Source organism: Colobus angolensis, unplaced genomic scaffold (genome assembly GCF_000951035.1).
Source record: "Colobus angolensis palliatus isolate OR3802 unplaced genomic scaffold, Cang.pa_1.0 Scaffold88, whole genome shotgun sequence".
Classification (NCBI taxonomy): Eukaryota; Metazoa; Chordata; class Mammalia; order Primates; family Cercopithecidae; genus Colobus; species Colobus angolensis.
The window spans coordinates 3,754,508-3,765,050 of NW_012122709.1; the positions used below are offsets into that span (position 1 = coordinate 3,754,508).

Sequence of the window (10,543 nt, forward strand, 5' to 3'; positions counted from 1 at the left end):
GTCTCGAACTCCTGACCTCAGGTGACACCCACCTCAGCCTCTCAAATTACATGCCTATACTCACAGCTACTTAGAAGGCTGAGATAGGAGGATCGATTGAGCCGAAGGTCGAGGCTGCAGTGAGCCATGATCGCACTACTGTGCTCCAGCATGGGTGATTGTCTTAAAAAAAAAAAGAAAGAAAGAAAAAAAGAAATACACAAGGTGGCCATAAGTGCTATGAAGAAAATGAGGCAGCATAGGAGGATAGAATAATGATGACTGCTATTTAGGGAGGGTATTTCAGGGAAGCCATGCCCCGTCTCTTAAGAGATACAATTTGAAGAAAGTGGGTAAGTCATATGCTTACTTGAAGGAAGAGTAATTTAGACAAAAGAACCGGCAACTGCAAAGATCCTGAGGTAGAAATGTGTTTGGTGGGTTCAAGGAGCCTGAAGCAAAGCAACAGGGGAAGAATGGCAAGGGGCGAGAGAAAGAGGGGGGCAGGGTCACATCACAGGACCTCAGAGGTCGTTATGGGGATTTGGGCTTTTACCCTGGGTGATTTGGGACCCAATGGAAGGTTCTGAGCAGAAGAGTGACATGATCAGAATTATGTGTGAAAAGGATCTCTACTGTGTTGAGAATAGCTTAAGGTAGACACGAGTGGAAACAGATGTGAAGGAAGCAGAGGAGAAGATATGAGAGATGGTGGTAGTTTGTTCCAAAGTGTTGCTGATGGAAACAGAGTGAAGTGGTCAGACCCTGGATACATATTGAAGGAATAGCGACAGGATTTGCTGATGAATTGGATGTGGGGTATGATAGAAAATGGAAGGAGGCCAGGTATGGTAGCTCACACCTGTAATCCCAGCAGTTTCGGAGGTTGAGTGACTGGGAGTATAGGCGCACACCGCCACACCTAGCTTTTTTTTTTCTTTTTTTTCACTTTTTTTTTTTTTGAGATGGAGTTTCGTTCTTGTTGCCCAGGCTTGGAATGCAATGGCACGATCTTGGCTCACTGCAACCTCTGCCTCCTGGGTTCAAGCGATTCTCCTACCTCAGCCTCCCAAGTAGCTGGGATTATAGGCATGTGCCACCATGCACAGCTAATTTTTAAAATATTTTTAGTAGAGACGGTGTTTCACCATGTTGGTCAGGCTGGTCTCGAAATTCTGACCCCAAGTGATCCACCCAACTCAGCCTTTCAAAGTGCAATGATTACAGGTGTGAGCCACCATGCTTGGCTTCACCTGACTAATTTTTAAGAATTTTGGGGAGCCAAGCACAGTGGCTCACACCTGTAATCCCAACACTTTGGGAAGCTGAGGTGGGCAGATCACCTGAAGTCAGGAATTCAAGACGAGCCTGGCCAACATGGTGAAACTCTGCCACTAAACATAGAAAAATTAGCCTGGCATCATGGCATGCACCTGTAATCCCAGATACTCGGGAGGCTGAGGCACGAGGATCACTTGAACCCAGGAGGTGGAGGTTGCAGTGAGCCAAGATTGCACTACTGTACTCCAGCCCGGGCGACAGAGTGAGACTGTCTCAAAAAAAAAAAAAAGAAAAAAAGAATTTTTTTGTAGAGGTAGGTTTCACTATGTCACCCAGGCTAGTCTCAAACTCCTGGGCTAAGGCAGTCTTCTCATTTCGATCTCCCAAAGTGCCAGGATTACAGGCGTAAACCACCGCGCCCAGCTGAAAAAGAATTTTTTTTTTTCTTTGAGACGGAGTTTTGCTCTTGTTGCCCAGGCTCAAGTGCAGTGGTGCGATCTCAGCTCACTGCAACCTCCACCTCCTGGGTTTAGTAGCTGGGATTACAGGTGTCCACCACCACGCCTGGCTAATTTTTTGTATTTTTAGTAGAGACAGGGTTTCACCATGTTGGCAATCCTGGTCTCAAACTCCTGACCTCAGGTGATCACCCACCTCGGCCTCTCAAATTACTGGGATTACAGGCGTGAGCCTCAATGGCCAATTTTTTTTTAATTAAAAGAATTAAATTAAAATGAAAGTCAAGGAGATAATTTAGACCTTGTACAAAAAAGGTCCAGGAGGGATTTCATCACATTGCATCACATTGAGGGCACAACAGGGATTGTACAACTCTGCACTCAGTACCTCATTTCTTCACTGCTAGTGCAGAGCCAGTCTAGACATTTGGCTTCTCAGGGGGATGATGGACAAGACTGAAGGGAAGAAGGGAGGTCCATGGAGGCAGGGAGGCTCAAAGGCAGCACTGAAGCTTGCCAAATGAGGCAGCAAGAAGGTCCTAGGAGGACTTAGGCATCCAGATTTGATCATGTGTATGAGCCATTGAGGGCTGAAGAGTGAAATGACAGGAGGAAGTCCGGAAAGCTAAGCTGGTGTCATATGCAGGAAGAAGGAAGCTGAAGGCTGTGGCCTGGGTTGGAACTAGTTTGCTGGAAGTGAGTGTACAAAAAAGTAGGTGACAAGTGGCCTGGTGGTAAAGGAAAAACTTCCAGTTTGGTAGTAAAATGAACAGGGGGGAAAGGAAAAGGAGTGTCAGCCAATTTGGAGCCCTCAAGTCTCATGAACAGCATGTTTGTGACATGGCAGTCTAGGCCGGAGTGCCTTTTTTTTATTGTTTTTTTCTTGAGACACAGTCTTGCTCATTGCCAAGGCTGGAGTACAATAGCACAATCTTGGCTCACTGCAACCTCTGCCTCCCGGGTTCAAGCGATTCTCCTGCCTCAGCCTCCCAAGTAGCTGAGATTACAGGTGCTCGCCACCATGCCTGGCTAATTTTTGTATTTTTAGAAGATGGGGTTTCACCATGTTGGCCAGGCTGGTCTCGAACTCCTGAGCTCAAGTGATCCACCCACCTTGGCCTCCCAAAGTGCTGGGATTATAGGCGTCAGCCACCGCACCCAGCCAGCCAGAGTGTCTTTTATGGGGCTTAGATAGAGCAAGGAATCCAGTTTGGGAGTACCCTGCTGGGGTGATAGTGAAATTTGTGCTGGAGGAAGAGGTGCCAGTAACAACAGGTACAGGTTTAGCAACTCTTCTCTCTGACTCCTCTGTTCTCAGGCCTCAGGGCCTCTAGACCATAGTTTCAGGTCACCTTCAAGTGTCTCCCCTTCATTTAGACCTCCAGTCTAACCTCAGGCCCGATGTTGAGGCCTTCTAGCAAGAACTATGAAGCCCAGACTTTACCATGTTAAGTTGCTGGCTATAGTGCCTGGCTGAAGGCTTGGTGCCCCTTTCGATGGCCTATCCCAACCCACTCCCTAATCTTGTCTGCCCAGAGGGTACCTCTGTAGAGTGCCAGGCCCAGGACCCACAGGGCCCAGATAGCATATTATCCAGAACCTGTGGGCAGAGGAGAGGAAAGAGGCTGGAGATGTCAGTAGGAAGAGAACCCCAATGCCCCACTCTTAAGTTTACATTTCTATCTGTGACCACTGCTACCTTCTTCTCCCAGAAAATCAGATACTGATTCCTCTTTCAATAAAATTTTATTTTAAATCCTTAGTGAATATCTAAGAGGAAAATATAAAGTGCTTGTTTTTAGAGTTGGGAAGTCAGGGAAGAAGGAGAGGGAGATGCCCCCTGGGTTCACACCATTTGGAATTTCCCAGTCCCTTACAGATGAAAGAGGGTGTATATGTCAAAATTAAAAAAAAAAAGAAAGGATAAAAAATTAGCCTTGAGTGCTCCACCAGCCAGTGTGTGCGAGGATTTTCAGGATACAATGATCACAGACAACTATTGAGAATTATCACAAAGAGGACAGGTCAATCGTGTGAAGAATGAGTCTATTTCAAAGGAGACAGGAAGAACAAAGAGGTGAGGTGGAAGATGGGTACCCCACACTCTACACCAGGGACAGAATGGCTGCCTGCTGCTCTGGAGTCTCCTCCAGCAAGTATCGGGCAAAGGCCTGCTCCATCTGTATTGGAAGAGATGGAGAAGAGTGTCTCAGTGAGTGCATCAGGGACAGACACCACCCCCAGGAGCTCCTTCCCCACTAGGAAACCCCCTTTGCCTCCTGGAGTACCACTGCCCCCACTCTCATTAGATGGGTACTCTGCCCCTGCTCTGAGCTCACCTTCACTGTGATAAGATTCTGTGGAGTATGGCTGGGGCCACGGCTCTCTTCCCAGAAATTCAGTGTTACCTGGAACTTCGGTGGGGGGCCTAGGCCCTGGAAGTACCTGGCCAAGTCTGAAAGAGAAAGGGTCAAGAATTGGAAGAACAAAAAGAAGGCCACAGGCAGGGAGGCAATAGTGAGAAACCCATGATGGAGAGAGGTAGGAGGGGGTCCTGCCACAGCAGGAGCTGCAAGGTCAGAAGTACTTGAAACTAAATGCTACTCACCCATGTGCAAATAGGGAAAGGGTGCCCCTGCCTTAAATAAGTGCTTAGAAGTAGATCACTGCACAACTGAAAAAGCTCTCTGCTGGGAGAGTTTAGAGTCCTCCCGGGCAGCAGCCCTGGCTGCTAACACAGATGTGCCCAGAACTTCGCTGCTTGCTCACACCCTTCCAGTGCTAGGGTACCCATGGCGCTGGGAACACTCACACTCTGCACCCCGTGTACACCTGGTCCCACTCTTAAGGTCAGGTTTAGAATTGAGTAGGAGCTGGAATTGGATGGGAGAGAAGTGCAACCCTAAGGCATGCCTGGACTGTAGTAGAGACAGTGCAGCCAGGGCCAGAGTGTGTGATGTGTGCCAGCTCTCCCAAATCTGTATATATAGGAGAAGGCCACGAAGCTCAAAATCTCTGTGCCAATTCTTCTGTGCACCTTCACATAGTGACTGCATGCTTCACTGTGATGGTATTCTTCAAGATACGACACTCTTGTGCTGGGCTCTACCTGAACTACCTCTTCCATTGTCTTGGCTGGAGGAGAGCTGCCAGGTAGCTGCCAGGCTGGGCATATGGCCACACAGGATGTGCACCACACAAGTGCAGAAGTGCCATGCATAGGCTACATGGAGGATCTGCTGGCAGATAGGGAGGTGGCAGGACCCACCAAGTTGGGCCCAGGGGGTACTAAGAGGTAGGGGGTGGGAGCTCAGGTGCCCAGAGAGAGCAGCCTCACCTCTGCAGAAGTAGGCGGTTCTGAAGAGCTCCACGCACTCGTTGCTGGGCAGCAGATGCGGGCCTGGCCCAGGGGGAGCCTGGGGTGCATTCCAGGAGATGGGAATGGGGCAAAGGCGCTGCACGAAGAGGCCTCGGGGGTTGCTGGCCACCAGGATGCCCCTCTCAAGCTGGCTCAGCAGGCGCTGCGTGGGCTCCAGTGGGCCAGGCTTGGGGAACAGCACCTGCTCCATGCTGCTCTCAGAGCCTGAGGGCTCGGCCACAAGGCGGCAATCCAGGCTTTGCACCTGGGCCTCGCCCACCACACGTCCGTTGTAGATGAAGGTGAGCAGCAGTGAGTAGTCTGGGGAATAGAACAGCCCTACCTGGTGCTGGAGGAGCATGCAGGCTGGCAGCAGCACCTCCCCAGGGGAATAGTTCCACCTTCCCTCCCTGCACCAGCCAGGGGACTTCCTCTCAGGTTTTCCTGTCACTCAGGCAAGTAGCTAGTATGTGATTGACCATGAGGCCTCAAGGTTTAATGACCAGGGGCTTGTAGTTTACTAGAAGGTCCCTTGAGATTGGGCCTCTGTTTGGCCCAGTGAAATCAAGGTCTCAATGTAGATTTCCATGAGAGTGTATAGGGTGATATTTTTGGGAAGCAAGCTTTTTGGAGTCTGGCCAGGCATGTGAAATTCTCGCCACCTAGAAACCAGTGCCTTGGGCTATGGTAATATGGGCACAGTTTGCTGTAAGCCCTGACTGACTAGATAATGCATGCACAGTCAAAGGTGGAAGACCTTGGGGCACAGGGCACAGGAGAAAGTCAGAAATACCATGTACCTGACTCTGGAGGAAGCAGAAACTCCAGGGACCTCTGATCCCCTTGAAAGGGGGCCTCAGTTGTGTCTGTACCTGGAAGGGAAGCAAAGGCACTGGTCATTCAGGGTGGGACTGGGGAGTCTCGGGCCAGAGGATGTGGCATGGGGGACGACAACAAGAGGCAGGGCAGGTGGTACCTTCCTGTGGCTCAGGGCTGCTGCTGCTGCTGCTGCTCCCGATGTCTGAATGGACTGCTCCCCCACTGGCCCCCTCCTCCTCCTGCAGACACAGTGTCTTTTTTTTTTTTTTTTCTTTTTTTGAGACAGTGTTTTGCTCTTGTTGCCCAGGCTGGAGTGCAATGGGGCAATCTCGGCTCACTGCAACCTCTGCCTCCTGGGTTCAAGCGATTCTCCTGCCTCGGCCTCCTGAGTAGCTGGGATTACAGGCAGATGCCACAACACCCAGCTAATTTTTGTATTTTTAGTAGAGACGGGGTTTCACCATGTTGGTCAAGGCTGGTTTCGAACTCCTGACCTCAGGTGATCTGCCCGCCTCGGCCTCCCAAGACACAGTGTCTTTCATTGGCCCACCTCTCCCTCTAGTTACTGTCCTGCCCTCAGGCCCACCCAGTTCCCTTTCCATCTCTTACATTATTGAGGGAGTCCTGGAGCACAGAAGGACTGAGTGTGCAGTTCTGTATGGCACCCGCTTCCTCCTTCCTCTCAGAGGACACAGAACTGTGCTGTCGCTTTGATGGTGATTTCTGAGTCCCTGGCTGGCCTGTGGAATTGTTGAGGGAGACAGAAAGGTCAGGGTCTTGAGCAGGGACAGAGGGTAAGAGAGAGGTCTGAGGCAGTGAAGAATGGGCAGGCCTAGGAAGGGAAACCTGGGTAGCAGCCCCGCAAGGGCACGGACAAGGCAGAGCTATGAGAAGCCTGGGGGAAGCCTGCACATCTATCCTTCCTCCCCAGTCTGCTGAGTCTAGGAGTGGTTGGGCAAGGGGAAACTCACCAGAGAAGGTTCCTGGTGGCAGCAGCCGATACACCTTGTAGGGCTCAGCAACATCCATGCGGCCCCTCTTAGGAACCTCCTCAAATTCAGGACTCTTGTTGAGTGCACAGCGCAGGCGAGTCTTCCAGACAGCGGGGCCTCCTGTGTCCCCTTCCTTATACTTTCCCTTAAATATTGCCCAGGCCTAGGAAAGAAAGCAAGGGAAAAAGAGGCAATGTGTTACAGGCTCCAGCTGCCCCTCCAACAGGACTGGCTTTATGGGCGTAGAGCTCTAAGCTCAGAAGGGATCATGCAGGGTCTGTGCTCTGCGTTGCCATCTTGAAATCCCCAGAATTTTTTTTTTTTTTTTTTTTTTGAGACAGAGTCTCACTCTGTCACCAGGCTGGAGTGCAGTGGTACGATCTCGGCTCACTACAACCTCTGCCTCCCTGGTTCAAGCAATTGTCCTGCCTCAGCCTCCTGAGTAGCTGGGACTACAGGCATGCGCCGCCAGGCCCAGGTAATTTTTGTATTTTTAGTAGAGACGGGGTTTCACCATGTTGGCCAGGATGATCTTGATCTCTTGACCTCGTGATCCACCCACCTTGGCCTCCCAAAGTGCTGGCATTACAGGCGTGAGCCACTGCGCCTGGCCAGAATCCCTAGAATATTTGAACAAGGCCTCCACATTTTCATTTTGTACTGGACTCTGCAAATGATGCAGCTAGTTTTCCTCTCCAGTCTCTCCCTTGTCTGAAACCCAGGCAGACGCAAGTGCTCGAGGGTGAGTGTACCAGTGTATATACCATCTCTCACACACAGGAACAGTGGTTTCCAAGCCCTTTCACCTTGAAGAAGGCAGCATCCTGGTCCTCTCGGAAGTCCTGCTTGCCTGCATGCTTCCAGGGAATCCGGAACATGGTCTTAGCTGTATCATCCCAGCACACTCCGGGGAACTGCCCGCTCTCCACTTGCTCCACCACCCAGTTCCGGAGTTTTCGGGTACAGCGTGCCCTGCCTGATGCCATCCTGGGGGATAAGAGGAGCAGGAAGCATCAGAACTGACACTTTGGGAGGGAACATCTCCTGAGACCCTGGCCATTGAGACTAAATTCTGGCAACAGGTCCCAGAGATCCCATCCATCTTCTTTTAGCTCTAGACACATTTCAACACTCTATGAGACAGAATTGTTTCCTTTCTGCCATCACTAGCAATGACAAAAAACAAATACAAAACAAAAACCCAAACATTGTTTTTAGCATTCTAAGCTGTGATACCTGGAAGGAAACCTTGGGCATTGGTCTTAATTTTAGGACTTTTCAGAAATGTATTGTTTAGGATTGGTGATCATTCCTGGTGAGAGGCCCTGTCTAGATTCCCAAGCATCAGCAGAGGCAGGCTCTGAGATGCATCAGGCCCTTCACCCACTGCCCCACAGCCTACACACCCTAGCCTCTGACCCCCACCCCTCTGCCAGCCCCAGGAGTAGGTGGGGCAGGAAGCAGGGGTGGGGGTGGAGCTGCAGCACAAGTGGGCAGGGCCAGACGGCAAGGAAACAAATGGTCCACTGAGGCTGGGGCAATGAGCCTTCTTCCCTGAACAATCCAGTAGTAGGTCCTTCTGACCTTTGCTTACAAGGGTCTGGGGTGCTGGCCCTTGTCAGTCTCATTCTCAGGCTGAATCTCCCACTTCCTGACTTAGAGGTCTTCTGTCTATCCTGCAGTCTAACAGAGGGACCCCTAGGACCCCCTACCCCCAATCTGGCTGGACTTTCTAGCCCTAGATCCCAGGCTGACTCCCATCCTTGGCTGATCTTACCTGAGTTGCTGTCCAGGCTGTTGCAGGGCTCAGACGACCTCAGCTTAAGTCCTGGCTGGGCGGCTGATCTCTCCACCCCTTTCTACAGTCCCCACCCTAAGTTTCGGTTCTCCTCCAGGGAGGGCCTTTTCCCAGAAATCACGTGGTCTCAGAGTTGCAGGGAACTGGTGGCCACCAGGGGGCAGCAGCACCTGAGCATCTCACTATCAGGATGCCACTGTCACAGCAGGTGGGCCCTGCTCTACCGGCTCAGCTCCAGCCTGGCTCATTCCCCTTCCTCCCTCAGATACTCTTGCTTGTATCTGACCTTCTCTGGGTGACACTGCGGCTTCCCCAGGGAGGCCAGTTTCCTGGAGTCAGGCCTGGGACCTCTGGATTGCTGTGTACACCTGTGCATCTGTGTTCCCCTACAGTGCCCACCTGATACATACTGGGTGACTTCAAATACCAGTCGAATTCGATGAAAGGAAGAAAGGAGGCAGGGAGGGAGGGAGCCCAGGCCAGGTGGCTAGATGGGGAGGGCCTCCCTTGACCATCCAGGGTGTCAACTCCTTCCTGGTCCTGAGTCCAGGGAGGGTCAGGCACTAGGTTGCAGGGGGCCCTTTTCAGCAAAGCTCTGTTCACCCCACTCTTTCCCTGGTGCCCCTAGATGGTGGCACCAGGAAGAAGGACCACCAAGAAGCCTGGGTGGTAAGATGCCTCTTTATTGGTGCTGGAGCTGTTCCTGAGGGAGTAGGCCATGGGACCCTCATCAGGACCCTTGCTCTCAGCTACTTCCTCCTGCGGGGGATACTCTGTCCCAAGGGTACCTCTTCTGTCAGCTTCTGCAGAAGGAGAGAGAAGGTAATGATATTAGGAGCCTGGAGCTCAGACACAGCCTGCACCAGGTGACTTCTGTAGGGTGGGGTCAGAGGTGAGGCTAGGTGGAGGCTATACCTGTAACAAGCGGGCCTGGTAGGCAGGGGGATCCTCTCCAGCCAAAGGCTGGGGGCGTATGTGTAGGTAGCGCTCAGTGGCCGTCTCCAGCTCTTCCACCTCATACAGGGTGGCTGGGTCCAGCGAGTGGGCATTGATGAGGCTCACAAGATACTCTTTGTAGTGTGCCCTGGGCAGAAAAGGGAGCAGAATATTTGTTCTGTTGGCTAATATTAACTGAGTGTGTCTAACATAGCTGGGCTCTGAGACACTTGGACGAACAAGATTAACAACCCCTGCCTGTGCCCACACTGCCTGCTACTATCTATCCATGCCCTTGTCCAGAAAGCCTCCTCCCTTCCACCCACTGCGAGACCTACTGCTCCCAGGGACCCATTTTACTGCCTGGACATGCCCTCACCACTTCTACCCACCACCCAACACCATGCCCATGTCCTGCTGACACTCACTGGCACAGGCCAGCATAGCCAGCTGGAGTTTCCTTGCCACAAGCTTCATCCCTGAGCCCATTGGGAACTTCCTTCTGCTCCATTACTCGGCAGCCACCTGAAGGTGAGGGAAGAAGGGAGCCTCTGTTGGGAGGCCAATAACCACAAAGCTCCAGAACTGGGATACTCACAAGGTAGGGAAGGCAGCCTTCAAGGAAGGGACTGAGCGCAGCAACTCCCGCTTTCCCAGTGGTGCTGGTGGGTACTCAGAGGTGCCGTCAGCGGCAGACCATCTGATACAGAGGCAGGAACTTGTCCCTACTTTTATCCAAGCAGGCTTTTGGCTCATAAACACATACCCTCTTGAGATAGCTTTTTTTTTTTTGGTTGTTACTTATCTCTTGACTAGTTAACTTACTTATTCTGTGAAGGTCTTACCTCTTTTTTTTTTTTTTTTTTTCTAGTTAACTTACTTATTCTGTGAAGGTCTTACCTCTTTTTTTTTTTTTTTTTTT

At 51.3% G+C, this 10,543-nt stretch overlaps 2 protein-coding genes across 3 annotated transcripts in view; both read right to left on the reverse strand.

Annotated features, from left to right (window-relative positions):
- Positions 1 to 3,445: 3,445 nt before the first annotated feature.
- IRF9 (interferon regulatory factor 9) lies at positions 3,446 to 8,952 on the reverse strand. Of its 2 annotated transcripts, XM_011930772.1 has the most exons (9): positions 8,665 to 8,952; positions 7,694 to 7,874; positions 6,867 to 7,050; positions 6,505 to 6,635; positions 6,053 to 6,134; positions 5,877 to 5,948; positions 5,056 to 5,397; positions 4,058 to 4,173; positions 3,446 to 3,898 (listed from the first exon to the last, which is right to left on the reverse strand). In XM_011930772.1, exons 2-9 carry the CDS (start codon positions 7,871 to 7,873, stop codon positions 3,824 to 3,826), a joined length of 1,182 nt encoding a protein of 393 aa, XP_011786162.1. In that variant the 5' UTR covers position 7,874; positions 8,665 to 8,952; the 3' UTR covers positions 3,446 to 3,823. The 2 variants fall into 2 exon arrangements, with proteins under 2 accessions (XP_011786162.1, XP_011786161.1); XM_011930771.1 differs by lacking the exon at positions 3,446 to 3,898 and having other exon boundaries at positions 3,943 to 5,397.
- A 394-nt stretch (positions 8,953 to 9,346) lies between these two features.
- RNF31 (ring finger protein 31) overlaps positions 9,347 to 10,543 on the reverse strand; it is a 14,949-nt gene continuing 13,752 nt past the window's right edge. The window contains exons 20-22 of the mRNA XM_011930770.1: positions 10,050 to 10,146; positions 9,601 to 9,769; positions 9,347 to 9,488 (exon numbers count right to left, since the gene is read on the reverse strand). Coding sequence (XP_011786160.1) covers positions 9,435 to 9,488; positions 9,601 to 9,769; positions 10,050 to 10,146 — 320 coding nt within the window. The 3' untranslated portion in view covers positions 9,347 to 9,434. The remainder of the gene's footprint in view (positions 9,489 to 9,600; positions 9,770 to 10,049; positions 10,147 to 10,543) is intronic.

Excerpts from the sequence above, each read along its gene's own strand:
- IRF9 (XM_011930771.1), bottom strand. The coding sequence starts at position 7,873 with ATGGCATCAGGCAGGGCACGCTGTACCCGAAAACTCCGGAACTGGGTG. Across the intron at positions 6,636-6,866 it reads GCCACCAGGAACCTTCTCTG|GCCAGCCAGGGACTCAGAAA; the intron begins GTGAGTTTCCCC and ends ACAATTCCACAG. Across the intron at positions 5,398-5,876 it reads TCTGCTTCCTCCAGAGTCAG|ACTACTCACTGCTGCTCACC; the intron begins GTACATGGTATT and ends TCTATTCCCCAG.